General features: G+C 47.0%; 1 protein-coding gene across 1 annotated transcript; it reads left to right on the top strand.

Moving 5' to 3' along the window:
* The first annotated feature begins 8,862 nt into the window (after positions 1-8,862).
* LOC123021095 (tripartite motif-containing protein 10-like) lies at positions 8,863-20,439 on the top strand. Its single transcript, XM_044425504.1, has 8 exons — positions 8,863-9,240; positions 12,430-12,525; positions 13,019-13,249; positions 14,427-14,449; positions 14,957-15,075; positions 18,694-18,726; positions 20,063-20,173; positions 20,378-20,439. The coding sequence occupies exons 1-8, from the start codon at positions 8,863-8,865 to the stop codon at positions 20,437-20,439; spliced, it is 1,053 nt and encodes a 350-aa protein (XP_044281439.1).
* Positions 20,440-20,812: the final 373 nt, after the last annotated feature.

Below are 20,812 nucleotides of genomic sequence, written 5' to 3'. Positions count from 1 at the left end.
AACCACCAGGAGCCTTCTCCATGGGCCACTCCAGACCACAAAGATTTCTCTTAAAATGGAAACCTTTCCTGGTCAAGGGCCAGTTTTCCCCTCCTGCAGAGCTCCCCAGAAAGGCTTCCAGTCACGGTCACCAGAATAAAACAAACCATAAGGGTGACTGGGTTCTCCCCACTGACCCAAATTTTCCTCTTTGGCCTGCACTCCAAGCAGACAGAAGCCCAATATCATAACCCACAGAGACTGACTCTCAGAGATAGCACCAGTTCGGTTATTTCCATTTTCCTTCTTTCCACAAGAACTCCAGTACATGCAAAAAGGAAAAACCAAGCCAAAACCAACCATTGTCTCTGACATGTCTGCATTCACACATACGTGCCTTCCACGCTTGCTCTTTAAGGAGCTCCATTTTGCATTCTAGCAACAAAACAGGTATGAGAAAGTTGAGGAAAAGAAGGGTGCCCCTTGGCTGACCACCTTTAAAATTGATGCATGAGATGCTGCTGGGAACGGGGTAAGTGATGAGGCAGTGGGATTGGCTGGGTCCTGCATGGGAGGTGAGGGTGGCTGCCCTGGTGTCCATGGGGGCATCTGTGGGCTTTTCCTTGCACTGGCTTGGAGAATGATGGAATGTCCAAACCTGCACTTTGTTGCCAGGATGCAGTCAGGAAATGGAAGAGCAACTGCATTGCAGTTCAACCTTAAAGAGCAAAACAGAGACTGGATAAGGCAGATAGAACGCCGTGTCTCTTATTTTATATTAGCATATATTAGCCCCCACCAGAAGCCAGAGGGGAGGGGCCTGTCGGAACACTTCCTTGTGTTCCAGCCCCCATGCAGGTCCATCCCTGCCTGCAGCAAGTCTCACCCTCACACGAGGAAGTGATGGGAAAGCATCGGGAGCGGGCACTGAGTGGAAATCTCCCTTCCTCCCAGGCTCAGCACAGCCTCACACGCCTTCCCCACAGTGCAGGCGTCACAGACTTCATTGCTGGCCTCCTGGGATGATTCTTGTTCTGAGGACCCCTGCCCTAGGCAAATGGAGCAGTTAGAGATAACTGCTCCATTTGCCTAGGGCAAGGGTCCTCAGACTTTTTCAACAGGGGGCCAGTTGAAAGGTGTGGGGATGTGCGGTGAGGCAGCGGCTTGCTCGCTCAGAGATCTTTTTCTCCAAGCGAGTCCAAACAATCTCTGTGCGAGCGAGGCGAGCGGTGGCGGGCATGGGAGCGGCGAGTCCAAAACCTCTGAGGTGGGCCAGATCCAGCCCACGGGCCATAGTTTGAGGACCCCTGGTCTAAGGGAAACTGTACCCATGTTCCTGTATCAGAGAAACACTGGGCAGCCCCTTCACATGCATGGCTCAAGCTCTCTCATTCCTGGGGACTTGCTCCAGGCACCTCTGCTGGGGAGAAAAGACCCCTAGCCTTGTTTTCCAGTGGAGTGCATCTCCTTTGGTTCACCCCCCGCCCCGCACCTTGCCTGGGCGGAAGTGTGTGAGAGTCTCTTGGCTTGGTCTGTTGACTGTCAAGCAAGGGCTCCTCCCCGCTCTGAAATGGACCCTTCCTTTCCAGGCACCTGCTCAAGTAAATGGATGAGCCAAGTGGCCATGCCTGGCCAATGATGCCGCCAGGCAGATCCATCTGTGCTGGCATGCCAGAGGCAGCAGCCTGACTGGGTACCTAAGCAGGGAGCTGCCCATGAGGCATCACGGGAGGTTTCCGTCTCGTGGGCCCTCACAGGACGGACAGCATAGTCTGACTGGCTTGGCCACCCTGGCATGCCCATCATAACTGGCAGGATCCCTGTCTTGAATGTTGAGAGTTCCAGTTCCTGGTTCTCGCCCTACCCATCACTCATTCCAGATCAGGATCCAGGATTTCTATTCCTGCCCCTCTGTGGGTGTTGTGTCCATGGTGAAGTGGAAGCCCAGCCCAGGGTGTTGGGGAAGTTGTCCTTGGTGCACACTCCTAGATTCGCATTCATCAGATGAGGAACTGAAGGGACGCTGGGAACTGGCAGCCCCAGTCATTGAGGTGGGAGGAGTGGAGGGGTGTATCTCCAGGCCAATCTCCAGGCCATTCTCGCCTCGTGTTCAAGCAGATTCTGAGAATAGCCAAGATCTTCAACTGCTGGGAGAAGGTGTGGGACAGGAGCTCCAGGAGGCAGCTGAGCCTCTTATTTATTTATTTATTTAAACATTTCTATGCCGCCCCTTGCCAAAGCCTCAGGGAGGCTCACAGCATAGAATAAAATACAAAAAATACAAAAATAACAATATAAAACCAACAATATAAAATAAATAACAATATTTATAACAAATATGACCCTGGACCCCATGGCATGGCTTTGGGGGAGAAGGGTTCGCCAACTAGAGGGGTGGCATATGGAGAAAAGGCTTTCCTGCCTCTCGACCACACTATGGTAACTCCCCGACCTGATTATTGTAGCGTGCTCTATGTGGGGCTGCCCTTGAAGGTGGTCCGAATACTTCAATTGGTCCAGAACAGAGCTGCCAGGATACTAACGGGGACTGGCAGGTATTCACATATGATGCTGGTCCTCTATTGCTTACACTGGGTACCAAGTGAAGTCTAGGCTCAATTTAAGGTGCTGGTGATGACCTGTGAAGCCCTAGACAGGTTGGCTCCTGGATACCTGAAGGAGCACCTTCTTCTCTATATGCCGTCCTGCCCCTTGAGATCTGAGGCAGAGGACCTGCTCCAGGAGCCCTCCTTGAAAGAGATTAGGAGGGTGGCTACCGGAGGAGGGCCTTCTCTGTGGTGGCACCCTGAAGGGACACGCTTCCCAGAGAGGTCCGCCTGGTGCCAATGCTTCTTTCCTTTCAGCACCAGGCAAAACCCTTTTTATTCTCCCATTATTTTAATTGTTGATTTGTTTTAATCCGTGGTTTTATACCTAATGCTGGATGCTGTGCTACTCTTACTTCTGTCTTTATTCTATTTTAATATCTTGAGATATCTGTGATGGGATGGGATACAAAAGCTTCAAACAAACAAACAAATGGGCCTCCCAGGGATGCTAAAAAAATGGTCTTGGGAGTAGTTGCTAGATTGGCTTCAATGTGCCACTCTGTGCATGCTCAGAGACTCATTCTGTGGTGAATGAGCTTCCTAGATGTACTTTAGAAAAGAGAGAGGGTTTGCAAAGTGACAGTCTATCGTCCTGAATGTGCCAAGGGGGAAAACTGAGCTCCCGACCCTGGGGGTGCTTTGTGCATGTAGATGGCGGCTTTCTGCCAGGGGCTGATGTTGTTCGACGTTGATTCAAAACTTCAGGGAAGATGCCGGGAAAGGGACTTGCACCTCCCAAGTCTCACCACCTAATGCAACACAAAGTCCATGGCAAACGGAGTGCCCATGGGGGGGCGGGGGAAGCAGCATTCGTAAGGGATCAGAAAATTATTTCCATTTGGTGGGGTGATGCACAGTGCTGGATTTGGAGAGAGTTTCTTAAGCACTACCTTTAATCAGTGGGGAGAATCAAATGGGACTTGGCAGCTGTGCCGGTTCTCTTCCTCCCTACCAATTGTGTTGTCCAAGGAAACCCACCATTTGTTCAGTGGCAAGTCAGCACTTTTAGGGCAACCCCCAAAAACTCGGAACACTACCTGTGCCAGCAGGCAGATCAGCAGAGCTCACACAGATGAGTGCTCCTAATTATTTTGGGAGGAAGAGGGTGACTCCCTTGCACAAGTGGTGGGTCCCGCTTACCAACTGCACTCACAGAACCCACTGCCTGCAGAAGGGCACTGGAAGGCAGAAAAGACCTGGCAAGCCGAGCAGCTCCCAGTGGCTTCTGCCCAGGGAATTCCTGCTTTTTACCGCTCTAGCATTTGACGATACAAGGACCACAGAGCTTCAGTTCTGAATGCTCCTGTCTTGCCACCAGCACTATGTCAAGAGGCCATGGAATTGCACCTTCAGTGGCCGAGGAATTGTCCTTCGAGCCGGGCAGAAGCGCCGACACGGCCGTGGTGCAGGCAAGGGGCCCCATGGCCAGGAGAGATGCAGCCAGCCCAAGCCTGGCCAGAGCCAAGAGACGGTTTTGTGTTTTCAATGAGTTTTGCAACTGCACAGCACCAGACATTCGGCACGCTTCCAGATCCACTGCCATCCACCTAGAGATCCCAATTTACCTTCTGCCTATCCTTGTTCTACTTCCCCGATTCACATGCTGATCTCAGTTTCTATTACAGAAGCATTTCGAACATGGGAAAACATGCTAAAACAGCCTTAAGTCTAGCATCAACCCCATCGCATTTCAAAAAGTACGGGCTGGATTGTTATTTTAAAAGTATTCCTATGGAAACCATCTTTGCAAGCTCCTCTAACAATCATGAATACATATAAAGACCCATCACTGTAGCCAAGTAGGCAGCTGCTCCCCAGCCTATCCCAGTGGTTCCATCTTTATACTTTGGACTCCCATGTGATTCATTAAAGGTTTCACCTGGAGAAAACCCTTCATTCCTCTCTTTCATCTCATTCATAGGGACTTTATTGACACAAGCACTATTTGGCCCAGGTTTATTTTTAACTGCAGTTCAGATTTGCTATTTGCTTTCATCATTGCTATTGGAATGGGATTATTTTAGGGAGGGTCCCCATAAAGAGGTCCTATAAGGCAGGGGCTGTCAACCTGGTGTCCTCCAGACATTTCTCTCTGTGCTTCCAGCAAGCACCAACAAGCAGGGCCAATAGTTAGGGGTGATCAGACTTGGAGTTCAAAAAGGTCTGGACGATGGCAGGTTGCCTATGTCTGATATCTCCATGTTTGGACCGCACAGGAGGAAACCTCCCCCTCCAGAGCTAACTGCAGTGGCTTGGACTTTGTACTTCATAAATAACAAGTGCCTTACGTAGCACTTTGACTCCGGAGCAGCTGAAGGCAAGACCAGCGGCCACACAAGCCTTGGGGTGCCACCTGCCAAGGGTCCTCGCTCCTCTTCATCGTTACCCTGCACCTGTCCATCCATGAGTTCAGCTTGACCAAACTAACAGGTAACTGTTGGGTTGAGCAGAGCAGTCTTTAGCTCGGGACCACAATGGCTGTATGGAGGGAGGGTGGTCCGGGAGTTATGGGGAAGGGGCTTGCTTATGTAGAAAGCCCTAAATCAGGGGCAGGCAGAAAGTAATTCTCCAGAGGTTTTGGACTTCAGCTCCCAGAAACCGCTGCAAGCGTGGCCAGTGGTGTTAGGAATGCTTCGAAACATGTGGAGGTACACTTGTTGCTCACCCCAACCTAACTCCTTGTTGCCCCGGCTGGGGGCAGAAGGGTTTTTAATGATTTCCAGAAGGTGACATGGCAACTCCAGTTTTACTAAGAAGGAGATTATTTATGATTGCGATCATGGTAAAGAAGCTAGAAAGACTTCTGTAACATTTAGCAGCAAGCCAGTTACACTGCACAGTGAGGCAGGATGCCAACCAGCTGGGTTCAGGAAAATCAGCAGAATCCCCCTTGAAAAGGGGGAACAAATTCAGAGAACAAAGAAAGTGGCTAGCTTCTAATTTATGACATTGTAATACATGGGTGCAGCATTCTACCTAATTAACATATATGGTTACAAGAGTCATATCATTTACACAGCTGCTAAGAGATACTGAGGTATAGTGAGCTTAAGGCGTATTCTCTTAAGCCATCAGCCGGATGGCCTGATGTTGCATCATAGCTCATTGCTACCCCTTGCTTACAAAAGGAAGGATGCCTGATAAGGCGTGTTCAAGGCAGTGTGTATGCCATCTCGACACCGGGAAAGGAAATTCCCTAGTTTTGTGAAAGCAGGTTGCCATGGTCAGAGCAATGCTAACTACAGCTGTGTTGTGCTATTTCAAGCAACTGGACTTTAATGTCAAGCAAAGCAAGCAATTTAAAGAGCTAGAGAGCCAGGTCTGGCTTTTTGGGGTTCAGGCCTGTTACACCCCTGTGCCATGCACATCGGGCGTATGTCCCATGGCATCCAGTGGACTGGTCATTCCTGGGAGCTCCCAGCCTCCTTATCTGGCACTGAGGGACTCCATCCATTCTCTCTCTGTGTAGCGCGCTCTCTCTCTCTCTCTCTCTCTCTCTCTCTCTCTCTCTCTCTCTCTCTCTCTCTCTCTGTAGTTATCGCAGAAGACTGAGAGTCTTGTTCAAATGAATGCTTCTCTAGTTCTTAATTCTTCCTTTGTGTAATTGCTCACACTTACGCTGTATTTTATTCGCCATGCAAATTAGAGGACTTAGAGCCCAGTTTGGCATTTTCAGGCATGGGTGCCCCCTTTACTGCCAGAGCACACCATGACTCCAGGTTAAAGTTGCTTGACACATTTCAAACACTGACTTTTGTTTTTCCTTCAACTGTTCAGGAGTGAGAAAAGATGGAGGGGATGGGGGAAGCATCCATTAGACCCCTTGTTTTGCATGTGTTGTATTCCAGATTGTGAACAGGGCAGAACAAGACTAGCAAAAGTTACTCTGGTCCTCAGACTAGTTGATTCCTCTTTCATTAAAGGCACTGTTCAGAGAAGGAGAAGTGGCTTTCCCTGGAAGGGCATCCCACTTACGTCCTTCTTATCCCAGAGACTCCCCTGGTGGCCTAATGCCTTTCCAGGGACAGGTGAAGATCTTTTTATTTTCCTGGGATGTTATTGCTATCTTGACAAGCTCACCCCTGATCTTTTTTGCTGCTTTTATGCTACCCTTTAAGCTGTTGATTTAGGAATTTTTATTGCATTTTTATGACTCAGTGCTTTCACTATAATATAGTAAATATATAATAAGATATCATGTGGTAACACATAGAAACAGACTAGAGGAATCCAATCAAAACCATTCTAACATAGCAGTGTGAATGCAGTCGCTGTAGCCAGACCATTGGTGCCCATAGGCAGGTGGCTGCTCTAGGGGACTCTGGTTTTCAGCCTGATGGGAGTTTTATGAGGTTCTGGTAGGATCTCGCTGGGGCCTCCTTTATGTGGGTCCTGCTGAAGAATATATCTTGTGTGCCTTAGGAACAGTGGAATGTGATAGAGCTGCAGTCGTGCAATGGGACTCCCCCACATGGACTGCCCATGCTCAGAGTCACAGCCACTTCACCCCCCCCCCCCGCCCTGCCCCAGCCCCAGAGGCATTTTCCATCCGGACACTCATTCCCCCAATGCTGCAGTTTGCTGGGTGATGGGCTGCCATTGGCCAGCAGCAGCTTCATCTGAACCCTGGATTTCTTCACTGAGGCCAATGAGCAGCTCTGCTCACTGTCAGCCAGGCAATGGCACCTCTGGAGAAGGAGATGCTGACAGAATCTCCATTTTCGATTTGTGAGGAGGAAATAAAAACTCGGGTCCGTAGGAATGATCAAACATTTGAACCTCTGCTGCTTTACTGACCGGTGCCCCAGTCCCTGCAGTCACTAACAATAATGGTGGGCATCTCGTGAGCAGAGCCGGCTGGAGCTGGGTGTCAGACTAGATAGCCCTGGAGACCCCTTCTGACTCGCTCTGTTTCTATGTTTCTATAATGCATTACCAGGCAGAGGTAAACTCAACTGCGAGTTTTCAAGACATGTACAGAGCATTTTATAATCTCCTAGTCACGTACACAGGTACAGAGCAATTAATGACAGAATACAGACATTGCAATGGAAAGCTGAGGTCATCATATACAGAACAAAAAGGAAAATCAGCTGAAGATACAAGTGACAATAAGATGACAATATTTCCAATTGCAGTGTATTGACATTTTGGTGGAATAAATTCCAAAAGCTTAAACCATCTCTAGGTCTGTTTAGACATGTAAATGTGTCTGATGGATGAAGCATTTAGGAAGTCTGGTTTGAGAATTACACTCAGGCTTGCCTCTGTGGGACTTAGGTGGGCCCATTCAGAAGCAACTGGGCACCATTGTTTCAGCTCTGCACAGGTACTGGCCTCTAGCAGTTTCCCAGTCTAGCTAAGAATGCCATCTTCTTAAGGCAACAACAGTGACCTGGCTTGGAAAGCTGGTGCTTTGTGAGAAAGAGGTGCTGGTTTGATTCTACAGGCACATATAAGCAGCATTTTTCTGCCAGGATTTATCTAAATTTCCCCAGCGATGCCTTACCCCATTTCAGGGCTGCATATCAGTCTCTCCCTTCACCCACCCAAGGTTCTCCATTCTGTTTCTTGACCCACCAGCAGGGAACTGCTTTGAGCAGTTTTGCAACATTCACTGCCACTGAGTTGTTGTTGTTGTTGTTGTTGTTGTTGTTGTTGTTGTTGTTGTTGTTATTATTATTATTATAGCATTTCTATGCCGCCCCTTGCCGAAACCTCGGGGCGGCTTACAACATGATAAAATACATTGAAATACAATAGTACATAATAAATTACCATTAAATATAAAAATACAAAGAATACATTGATTTACAAAAATAAAATTAAAATTATCAGTATAAAATAAAAATATAGGAGGAGAAAGAGAAGGAAGAAGAAGTTGCCCTGGCCAGATCATATGTTTTAACAATTGAAATGATGTTTAAATAAAAAGGTCTTTACCTGGCGCCGAAAAACCAGTAACGACGGTGCCAGGCGGAGAGTTCTTACAGGTCTGATTTTGTCAGACTTGGGCAAACCACAAGGTGCCCCAGATATGCCAAGAACTCCCTCTGGCAGTGGAAAGGGCACTTTGGACTCCAGCACAGTGAGCCCTGGAACGTATAATTGATCTCACAAGAAGGATTTTAAATTGCATGTTTTCCAATAGTTACTACTACTATCCAGCGGGCATTTTTCCTTCTCTGCCCATTCTCACATGCTGTCCTCTTGCAGCTGCAGCAAAGCCAGAAGGACTTCATCTGTTATGGCCTCAGCTACACCGTTCACAGGTATGGAGGAGGAAACCACATGTCCCATCTGCCTGGAGCATCTGAAAGACCCCGTGACTCTGGACTGCGGCCACAACTATTGCCAGGCCTGCATCTCAAAGTACTGTGAGTCCTGGGGAGAGGTGGGGGACTTGGAGTGTCCCATCTGCAAAGCCCCCTTCAAGAAGGGAAACTTCCGGCCCAACTGGCAGCTGGCAAGTATAGTAAAAAAAATTCAGCTCCTCCTGCTGGAGAAAGAGCAGCTGTGTGCGACACACCAGGAAAAACTCCTTCTGTTCTGCAAAGAAGATGAAGAATTGGTCTGCTGGAAGTGTAAGCACTCCCCAGAACATGAAACGCACACAGTGCTTCTCAAGGAGGAGGTTGCCCAGCAGTGCAAGGTACGGAGGCATCTAAATCTATAGTGCTGGAATCCTTTCAGTTAAGCTTACTGAGTTGTTATTCCAGGCTGTTGTTGGAATTTGGCAACGTGGGCTTGTGGGGCCCCAGACTCACAGCCAAATAAAAGTCTTGAGACAAGACTATGAACAAAATAGGAGCTTTATTCCAGCGCACGGTGAAACAAAGTGGAGGCAGAGGAGGTGTGTTCCCGAAGCGATGTCTCCATAATTGCCCCTTAAAACGTGCATTTTAAACCGTACATAAGCTACTGATCATCTAATGTGATATAGATTAGATACATCCTCCCTTGCTGCCCAGTTCGAAGAGCCGTTTCTTCCTCCAAGGACTGGCCATTCCTCATGTCATGTCCATTCCTTTTCTCCGCGTAATTCACACTAGCCTGACATAGTCTACTCCCTCCAATTAGCAAAACATATTGCAACTTTTATGGTGGTGCTAGCTGTTTCTCGCTGTCCCCTTTGTTTAGTTGAGTTCATTTTAGCTAGTTAGCTGTGGGTTACACAAAGTTCATCTTGCACTCATTGCCCTCCTCACACCCAAGACAGGAAGTTCAATATGGTTGTTGTGACCCAACTGCTTGTAACTGTAGTAAAAGAAATTTAGGTAAGGGCCGATTTCAGCAACAAGGATACGCTCTTTTATTCTGCCTGAAAAGCAACTCTCACGCTGACAGAATCCTGGATTTCATTTTGTGAAGCATTAACACTCAGATTTGTGGGGAAGATCAAACATTTGAACCTCCGCGGTTTTATTGATCAGTGCCCCAGTACCTACAGTAACTAATGATAATGCATTACTGGGTAGAGGCAAACTCAACTACAAAATCACAGCCCATGTACAGACACTTTTTTAACCTGCTGGTTAAACATACACCAATACAGAGTGTTAAGTTTCCAAATAATGTTAGTACAATAGCATCTTGAGGTCCTTAGGCATGACATAATGTTCTAAACTGGTCAGAAATACTGATAACAAGAGTATGGAAAATATTACTCATAGTTTTATTGACATTTCAATTAAGTAGATCCCTTGCAGTTTGGACCAGCCCCTGTGTCTGCTTAAACATGCAAATGTGTCTGATTGAGGAACCATTCAGGAAAACTGGTTTGACAAGTACACTGCCAGGCACTTGCCTCTGTTGATCTAGAATGATTGCAACCACCCTAATTTGCATGATTAAAATTCACAGCTAAGACTCAATAATGCTTGCTTTCCTGAATCATGAAGTCTGTCTCCTGTAATCAACGCTATTGTCCCCTCTGCAGATCTCTCACATTCTTTTGACTATGTTCTCTTTATTTCATCTTCACCTGCCCTGTTGCTATGACATGTGACTCAGAACCTATAAAACACTCTGTATATGTTCTGGAAGTTTGTAGCTGGTTTCAACCTCTACCTGGCGGTGCTGTTCGTAAGGTTTGCCTCTTCAGAGTGTACCTGAGGGCTCATTCTAATAAATCTACTGAGGTTTGTAATGAAATCCATCTCTCCCTGTGAATCCAAGTGTACGCCTTGTGACTGGAACAGAGACTCTGACACATGTCACCTCTGGTAAAGGAGGAAGCGTGTGGCCAGCTAGGCTAGTGGCCACTAATAACCCTCTCCCTCATGAACCTGTCCAATCCTGTTAAAGTCATCCGGATTGGATGCTATCACCACTTCCCCTGGCAGCACATTGCACAGCCCAACTATATGCTGTGTGAAGCGATATCTGAGAGCCGTTTCAGCTAATGGGCTGTATGTCACCATCCTGCACAGCAGTGATGTCAGACTCCCACACACCCCTCTTTTGGCGAGCAAAGGGAAGCCCTTTTTATCCCTCCCTCCCCACTGCTGGGCCATAGCACGGGTCAGCAGGGCAGCGCTGTGGCTGAGTGGCTGGAATGGAAGAGCCACCCCATCCCAGGCTGGAAGCTGAGCTGGGAGAGAAGGGCCACCCAGAAGTATCTCCTCCCTTTTCACCTTGGCAGGCACATGTGGAAGGAAAGCAGAGGCTGTGTTTGAAAGGTCCTGGGAGCTTTTGTCCCTGCTCCCTTCATTGCTCCTGCAGTTCCCCGAGATACTGTGGGGGGAAGGTTTGTGGAAGGAGGTACCTCTGACCCCCCCCCCCCACTGTACCCATATTTAACCAGGCAGTGCAGAGTTCCCCAGGCAAATTTAAGCTGTCAGGTTGATCAAAGATGTGGCCCTGGGGCCTGAGAACTGCTACTTACTGGTTTGTTGCTTGGGTCTGAAAGACTGCCTTCCCTCTGATTTTCCCCTTGCGAACGTGGCTCTGTCATGATCAGCAGCCGAGCTCCAGTCCAGAGGGCCTGAGCTTTTTGTGGTGTCCTTAAAGTTCATATCCTTCACTTTTCAGTAAGACCTGAAAGGACTGAAACTCTCCGGGGACAGTCCTGAGGAGGGGAATAATTCAGTGAGGAAAAGTCTGAAGCTTCCAAGCTCTTGATGCTCAGGGGAGACTCTACAGAACCTCTGCTTATTATCTCTTCTCCACCCCATCATGAATACTCTGCACATCCTCATTAGTGATCCTAGTAACATCTCGACTGGTATTTTGTGGTTCAGGGTCCTTGGCAGGAGGCATTGGAGCAGTCTGTGCCTTCGTATTTCAGCCCTGGGGAAGGTCTTGAAAAATACATGTTTGCCTCTGTTAATGAAAGGCAAATATCGAAAAGAGTTTCAGAGAGGTTTTGGATATTTTATTTATTTATTTATTTATTGCAAGCATTTATGTCCCGTCCTTCTGCCAAGCACTCAGGACGGCTTACAAAATATAAAATTACAATAAAAAACCTCAATTATTAAAACAATATAAAACAGCACATCATGAACTTAAGAAAAAATATGAAAATGTGACTGTGAAAAGAGGAAAAAGAAAAAAAATCCTAAAACATCTAAAACCCTTGATTATTAAAATAATGGTTGAATAAAAAGGTCTTTACCTGGCACTGGAAAGAGTATATATGAAGGGGACTGGCCTTCCCCACCCACCCCATCTCAGGGAGCATTATTAAAATCAGACTCCACATGATGTAAAACATTTGTGGGCTAAATAGGATCAGAGCAGTCCTGGAGAGCCTCATCCAACCACCCTGCAAAGGGGGACAAAACTCCTCTTTCTCCCTTCCTCACAGAAGCACATGTGCATGTTTTTTTCTCTTCAGGATTGGATCCATCATCACCTGGAGATTCTCAGGGAGGAGAGAGAGAAACTTATAAGGTACAAAGAAGACACAGAAAAGGAAAAGGAACACCTGCTTGTAAGCATCAAGTAATACAGATGAATCAAGGGCTTCAGGGCAGCCCTCCTCTGCAGAGTATGCATGGAACTGTCTAAGCTACTCTGAGGGACTGTGGGTGGTGCTGTGGTTTAAACTGCTAAGCCGCTGGGCTGGTTGATCAAAAGGTCGACAATTTGAATCTTCAGACTGGGTGAGCTCTGGTGCTTTGTCCCAGCTCCTGCCAACCTTGCAGTTAGAAAGCAAGTAGATAAAAACCTTCGGTGGGAAGGTAAGTGTTCTGTGCACCTCGAAACTGTCTGCAGACAAACGCTGGCTCCCTTGGCTAGGAAACAGAGATGAGCACCCCCCCCCCCCCCGAGCCAGACATGACTGGACTTTAATGTCATGAAGGAACCTTTACCTTTTTACCCTGAACGTTAACGAAAGGCCATCCTGGGAGTGGGTCCTTGTACAGCTTTAGGAAGAAGACTGGCCTTGTTTCTGACTCTGGGTACCTTTGCTCCCCTTGCAGAAGCGAATGAAAGAAGAGCGGGAAAAGACAGTGGCTCAGTTCAGAGAATTATATCAGTGCTTAGAGAAACACAAGAAGTATCTGCTGGACCAGATGGAAGAACTGGAGGAGGAGATTGCTAGGAGAGGGGCTGAGAATCTGGCCAGGCTCTCTGGGAAACTCTCCTCCCTTGAAGGTAACATCCAGGAGTTGGAGGAGAAGAGTCAGAAGCTGGCGAGTGAACTCCTAAAGGTAAGACAGGGACTGCCATCCCTAGGCTCCGTTCCTAAGAGAAAGATTACGTCAAAAGCTATGGAAGGAAGGGCCCAGGACAGGCACTGCAAACCCCTAGGATGCTTTGGAACCTGAAGTGGTGCCTTGAAGAAAAATTCTTCTCTTGGTAAAAGGGAAGATACTGACAAAAAAGTAGTCTTGCCTAATGGTATGGCAAATCAGGAAGACTAGGGCAGGTGTGACATTCCTGAGCTAATCAAAATTGCAAATGTATAGGACAGGCACATGTTAATCCATTTTTTTTCATGCATGTTTCAGTCGCCAATTGATGTTCCCAACACATTAGTACATTAGTGGCCCACAGACATGCTGCTGTTAGGACAGAATATGGAGAGACAGGGTGGGTTTCCTATAGACAGAGGTGTCAGACAAGGGTGTATTTTAGCTCCTTATCTGTTCAATCTGTATGCAAAACATATCATAAGGAAAACTGGATTAGATTCAAGGATTGAAAATTGGTGGAAGACTCATCACTAATTTAAGATATGCAGATGATACAAACTACTGCCAGATAGCAGCTATGAAACCTGGTGCTGGAGGGGAGCTTTGCAAATACCCTGGAGTGACAGAGAGAAAAACAGGAGGATCCCAGAGCAAGTCAAGGCAGAGCTTTCCCTAGAAGCAAAAATGTCAAAAATGAGGTTGTCATAGTTTGGAACATCATGAGAAGGCAAGACTCCCTGTGGAAGACATCACACTAGGGAAAGTCAAAGACAGAAGAAGAGGAGGAAGACTACCATGAGATGGATCATCTCCAATAAGGAAACCGCAGCCTTCAGTTTATAAGAGCTGAGCAGGGCTGTCATGGCCAGGACATTTTGGAGGAATTAATTAATTAATAGGGTCCCCAGGAGAGAGAGAGGAAAGGAAAATGAAGCCCTGTCTAGCGTCCAGAAAATCCCAGAATTCCAAGTGCACATCCATTAACATACACATCAGCTCTTTCCTCTTGTGGAAAGCCAGGGATGTAACTCAAAAGTTCTTTAAACTCTACAGTAGTTTGAAAGTAACATCCAGGTGATACCTTCCATTTTTTTTAGTGGAGGCTGTTGAACAGGACAGGGCAGAGTGCGTCTCCATCACGTCATGCGACAGGAACTGAGCACCCTCTTTTTTCTCCCTCTTTCCCCTCTAGGATGTGAAAATCGTCTTGGAGAGGTGAGTTGATCCCCTCATTTCCACTGGTGTGAGGTGCAGAACAGATGACATGGGAAGAACCTGCTCCCCCAGGCTCCTAGGCAGAAAATATAGGTCACCAACATCTCACAAGACAAAAACAGGGTCCCGTATTCTGAAATTGGACCACTCCTATTTAGCCCCATCCATCACACATGGCTGAAATCTCTTTTCTGCCTGTAAAACACACTCCCCACCTAAAACACACCTACAAAACCCCCACAAGTGAAATATCCTCCTGAAAAAAATGCGGATAGTGTACATCACTAATCCTACGTTTAACTAAACATAAGCACAGACAGAATAGCCGGACTACCTCAATCACCTGAAGCCATGCCCACTTGTGTGGCTATTGAAGGGCTCTCTGGGGTCAGTGTGGCCTCACCCCCTCGAGAAAAGAATATCCATCCTTTGCTCTAAGCTGGCTCTCCTTTGCTCCCAGAGGGAATACTGGGTTAGATGAGTGGAGGCTATCTTGGTTTTCTTCAGCAGGTGTGAGAAGGAGCCCTTTGAGAACCCAGTGGCTTTCCCTACAGAGCTGAAGTGGAGGATCTGGAACTTCTGTGACATAAATCCCTTTCTGGAAGGAGTCATGAGGCAATTCAAAGGTATTAAAACATGGCTGGAAAGATCCTCTCCTCTCCTATAGGATGGTCTCAGCTGATGATCTTAAGCAATGGGCAGGAATGTATGGAGTAAGGTTCCATAAGATAATGTGGTCCCAAGTCATTAAGGCTTTATATGAAATAGTCAAAATTTTGAATTTGGCCCAGGCTAGAACAGTCAGCCAGTGCAACTTACGTATGACAGCTGTAATATGTTCATAAGAACTGGACCTTGTTAGCAACCATGCTGCCCTGTTCTGGATCATTTCAAGAGTCCAGACCATCTTCAAGGGAAGGCCCACGTACAGTGGATTATAGTAGTTTGATCTAGAGGCTACTAGTGCATGAATGATCATGGCAAGACTACCAACCTCTAAGTAGGAGAGTAGTTAGTAAATCAACCAAAGCTGATTAAAGGTGATTCTGGCAACTGAGTCCACCTGGGTGACCAGAGATAGCTCAGGAGCCAGGAAAACTCCCATACTATGAACCTTGTCCTTTATGGGGAGAACAACCTCATCCAGGAGAGGGTTACAATATCCCAGATGCAATGAAGGTTTACTCACCAAGGCAACATATCAGAATTGAGCTGGAGCTTGCTGACCCCCATCCCATCCATTACTGAGTTCAAACACTGATTGAGGATAGACACCACACCTCTCAGATGAAAATGAGAGGAAGAGCTCAGTATCATCAGCATATTGATGAAACTTCAGCCCAACCCCCCTAATGACTTTTCCCAGTGGTTTTATGTAAAACTTGAAAGGCGTAGGGGACAAAATAGAGCCCTGTAGGACTCCATGGTGCAGAGCAATAATCCCCTGGCACCACCACCTGGAGATGGTCTGCCAGGTAGGAGTGGAGCTAGTGAAATGTGGTGCCCCTAACTCCCAACCCAGCTAGCTGCTCCAGAAGGGTATCATGTTGGATGGTATGGGAATCTGCTGAGAGGCCTGGGAGAATCAACAGAGTTGCTTTACCCCTCTCTCCTAGCAAAGATCATCCCACAGAACTATCAAGGCAGTCTCAGTCCCAAAACCAGGACTGAAACCCATTTGAAATGGATTGAGATGGTCCATTTCCTCCAAGAGAGCCTGGAGTTGCCTGGCCACCAGTCACCTTGCCAGAAGGGGACTTTGGCTACTCTATAGTTATTCACTTCATTTGGGTACAGGTTTGACCATTTTTTGCGGGTGGGGGGAGGGTGTAACCATGGCAGTTTGCAGTTTGGCCAGCACCACCCCCTAGTTCAGGGAGGCATTTATGGCCTCCAGGCCCCAGGTGCAGATCCCCTCCCTTGATCTTCCAATCAGCCAAGATGGGAAAGGATCGGGCAAGCAAGTGGTAGGCCAGTTTGGCCAGACATCTTGTCCACATCATTGGGCTGCAAAGGCAGAAACTCTTCCAGCAAGGATAGACACTGGGCACCTCCAATAGTTTTTTTTATAATAAGTTTTATTCAAAATTATAATCCTAAAAACAAAGAAAAACTAAAAACAACATCAATCATCAAAAACACTGGGCCTGCTGGGTCAGCCCCCACATTTTTTTTTCCATTTATGATAACTTAGAAACTTATTTAAATCTATAGGAAGTCCCATTTTTCTAGCCAATAATAAAAAGGATCCCAAGTTTGATAGAAATCAGTATCTTCTTTCTCCTTCAATGACAAAGTCAATCTATCCATTTCTGCACAGCTCAAGATCTTTTTTAGGATCAGTTCATCGGTGGGTGGTGGCACCTCCAATGGTAATGCTGTGGTAAATGTGGTGTCCAAGTCAGAGTGGATACAAGCAATTTTATCCTTGAAATGCTGGGCAAACTTGTCACTGCGAGCTGCCAAGAGCTCAGCAGCTTCCTTCTTGGGGCCAGAACATAAAAGGCGCCTGGTCTACCCAGAAGCAAATTAGCTCAAAGTGGACTAAAATGGTCGACTATCAGGAGGGTCCACAGTTGGCTGCAGAATCAGACTCAAAAGGTGCTTCTCAATGTAGCAGAAAAACAACATACACATTCACACCACTGGGGTCATGAAGGCTATCAGTTTGGATGGCTTGCAAAGGAGATTGAGATTGGGCAGATACTTGGAGGTGGTCCTGGCTTGTATGCCGGCTCCAGTCTCTGAGACAATGACTGGGCTCCCTAATTACCACGAAAAAGGTGGCTATCAGATTTTATTTCCTCAAATTCAAGGAAGAGAAGGCTATGAATGGTTTCTAGTCCCGGTGGTTATATGCTGTCCCCACTACCAGATGAACTGTGCTGAGGAGCATGGGTGGGAGGATGCTGTTGCACTGAGATCCTGCCTATAGAATCCTATGGGAAGCTGGTTGCCAGTGCTGAATACGCATTAGACTAGACCAGGGGTCGGCAACCTTTAACACTCAAAGAGCCATTTGGACCTGTTTCCCACACAAAAGAAAACACTGGGAGCCGCAAAACCCTTTTGACATCTAAAATGAAGATAACACTGCATATATCATTTTTTACCTTAATGCTATGTATATCTTCATTATGATTTAACTGCAGCTCTTGTTCAGTCACTAAAAACTGTTATTTTTAATCTTACATTATAAACTAGTAGGATTCTTTTCATATATTTTGAATAGGAGAACAGCTTCCTGCAGAGTCAAAGTCAGTGCTAAAGGGCTGCATGCATTAAACAGCAAACCCCATAAGTACGTCAGCAGTAAAAGCAAATGAATCTACCCACGTGTCATTAAACGTTTGGTTTTCTTCAGAAACTTTTCTTTTCTTCAATTTATCCATGGTTGGCCTACCGAGGCGGGGAGGGAGCTCAGTAAATCTGCACAGGTCCGCAAGCTTTTATCATTCAGATGAAGGAGATTACACTGGGGCAAAGAGAATCTTTTCAGCAGAGTTTTGTGTAACATGAGAGCCTGCAGGAAGCTTGTTTAGCAGAGGAATGTAGCGATTCACTTAACTAGCTAGCACTGCGTTCCTGAGTGGAGCTTCTTCGAGCGGATCAGCGGTTGTGCTGGCGCATGTTTTGAGTGACGAAGCCACAGCAGAGGGGTTCAAGAGCCACGTGTGGCTCCAGAGCTGTGGGTTGCCGACCCCTGGACTAGACGTACTGTGCACTGCCCCCTCCCTGTCCCCACAAGCCAGGTACCAGCTCATTAAGTCATCCAGCTCTCCAAGCATGCCACCTCCTCCTCGACCCTACCCCATCAAGCCATGTGAGGTTCTATACAACATGGCAGCCATTCCCCAGTGTGCCAAAGCTGCTGCCTGGAGCACCATCTGCCACTGTTTCCTGACTGTGCCCCTTTCTGAGTTGAGGTCTTTATGTGCACAGGAAAAATTTCTTCATAAATTTGCATGTGCAAATAGATCAAGGTGTCACTGATGTGATAATCATATCCCTCTTGCCTCTCTAGCTGCTAAAACTACAGGAGGAACTCTGCCTATTTAATTTGTCAGATACCACCCAGTTGGAAAAAGGATCTAGACAGGAAGATTCCAGACCTGGCCAGTGGGGAACATTTAATCTAAGTGGGAAAAAGCAAAATTGTAGTACCAGTCAACAAAAGTTCAATTTGCTTGGCAAGGCTAATTTGATGGCGAACTGCTTAATCTTTATGTCTTGTTCCTCTCCAGGTGCCCTCCTCTCTGGACCGCAGGCAACAAAAGGTAAATCTCGAGTGAAGACCAATTTTACAGGAATGATGTGTCCTGGGCAGGCATTTTCCCACTGTACTTCCTTGGGTTCATACTCCTCTGTCTTGCCCACTTAGAGAGTTAATGCATTAAAGTTTCCAACTCAGGATAATTGGCATTTTGCAAATCGTTAGAAGGGAAAGTGCTCGTGGACTGTCCACTGAATGGCCCGACGTGCACAAATCTCCAGGGGAAGCCAGCTAGAACCCCGAAATAGTTACTTTTATGGCAATGAGATGCTTAGCAAGCCCAGCTCTGAGTGGTTCTGTGCTTTTAAAAAGGATCCCAGCAGAACCTCACACAGCAGATCTGCCCAGAGGATCAAAGGGCTGGAAGACAGCCTGGAGTCCTGTCCAGCACTGAGGTTAGAGGTGTGTTATCCAAGACATTCCCTGTGCCATCATGATTTCTTTTTTACACTCATTTATGGACTCTTGCAAAAATGCTGTGATGCTTCAGTTTCACTTCTGTTTTGTTTTATTTTTAGAACACTTTCCCAGGTTTGGGGCTTGTATGTTTTTTAAACCTCTCCTTTCCAGAGGTTTTTGGACCACAACTCCCATTATCCCTGACACTGACTATGTTGGCTAGGTTTCATGGGAACATCTGAAGGGTCAGATGTTCTCCACCCTTTTTCACTAGATTTCTGAACTGTAATACCTCCATACTGAGATCCCCAGTTGGAAATGTGCTATCTCAGCCTGAATTCTCATGAGCTGGAGCCAGTGCCACCATTAACCATTATACAGCTGCAAAGCTTCTAGTGGCCAGTCCCCACAGGGGGCATCAAGGGGTGGGTGACCTCTCCCCTCTCCTGTCCACTTCATGCCCCCTTCTCTCCAAGAGAAGCAAGACCTTCCAGGTGAGGGCCCCTAGCCATGCCAATGAGGAGCCCTGAGGCAAATCCACCAGTTTTTTCCTGAACAAGTTTTTAGTCCTAAAAAAAAAAGACAGAAGGAATTGTGAGAAAACAGAGGGGTGCTATGAATGGAAGATGCAGTGTGGAAGATGCGGATGTGGCTTGTTGCCAGGGAGATAGGAGCAAATGGAGGGGAGGGAGCTTGGTCCTTCTGGATGGGCAATAATGCAAAGAGAGGGAAAGGATGGAGAGGAGTGGGGAAATGGGTTTAGTGAACTGTGAATTCTGCCTTTAGGGTGTGGGTTATTAAGCAGCTGTTTTTATACTCCTCTGTTTTCATTTTACTTAATTTTAAAGGCAATCAGAGATTCCTGTGGCATGTTCATACTTAAGATGTAGATCTTTATTGCTCAGTCTTCTCTTTTCTGCTTCTCTCTCCATCCCCAACAGCAAATGTGACCCTGGATCCAGTCACAGCGGATCCCTGGCTCATCCTGTCTGAGGATCAGAAAAGAATGGGCTGTGGGCATCACCAGAATGTCTGTGAACAGAAAGAACCTGGTTCCCTTTTCTCCCCAGGAGGGGTTCTGGGTTTTGAGGGACTTGCAAGGCACATACAAAGCTTGCAATTATGCTCATTCTGTTCTGTCTGTACCTGTGGGGCTGAAGAGGATCCGGTGTCTGAATTGTGAGGGGGGTGCCTGGCCTTTTATGATGCTGACCAAGGGACCCTCCTCCACGTCTTCACTGGGGTCTCATTTGCAGGAGAGACCCTCTTCCCTTTCTTCTATGTTTATAAGGATGCCTTCCTCAGGATCACTTCATAAGGCCACCAGGAGCCTTCCTCGAATGGGCTCCTCTCCAGACCACAGAGATTCATCCAAAACCAATGCCTTTTCTAGTCAAGGGCTACTTTGCCCCTTTTGCAGAGCCTCCCAGAAAGGCTTCCAGTCACAAATACCAGGATAAAATGAACCACAAGGATGCTCAATTTCTTCCTCCGCTTCCAAGATTTTCCTCTCTGGCTTGCTTCTCAAGTAGGCAGAAGCCCAAGCATAAGTCACAGAGTTCAACTCTCAGAAATGTCCCCATTGCAGTGAATTTCAGCTGATATTTCCATTTTCTGTCTATCCTTTCCAAAAGAACTCGAGTACATGGGCCTGTGTGATGCTCAAGAACCTTTAATCCAATATGGCACCC

Source organism: Varanus komodoensis, unplaced genomic scaffold, assembly GCF_004798865.1.
Source record: "Varanus komodoensis strain SLA01 unplaced genomic scaffold, ASM479886v1 scaffold157, whole genome shotgun sequence".
NCBI classification, from domain to species: Eukaryota; Metazoa; Chordata; class Lepidosauria; order Squamata; family Varanidae; genus Varanus; species Varanus komodoensis.
The sequence above is the reverse complement of the archived record's forward strand: the minus strand, read 5'-3'. Positions and strand labels throughout refer to the sequence as shown.

Coding starts and splice junctions, on each gene's coding strand:
- LOC123021095 (XM_044425504.1), top strand. CDS start 8,863: ATGGAGGAGGAAACCACATGTCCCATCTGCCTGGAGCATCTGAAAGAC. Junction 9,241..12,429: donor AGGTTGCCCAGCAGTGCAAG/GTACGGAGGCAT, acceptor TTTTCTCTTCAG/GATTGGATCCATCATCACCT. Junction 12,526..13,018: donor AGGAAAAGGAACACCTGCTT/GTAAGCATCAAG, acceptor CTCCCCTTGCAG/AAGCGAATGAAAGAAGAGCG.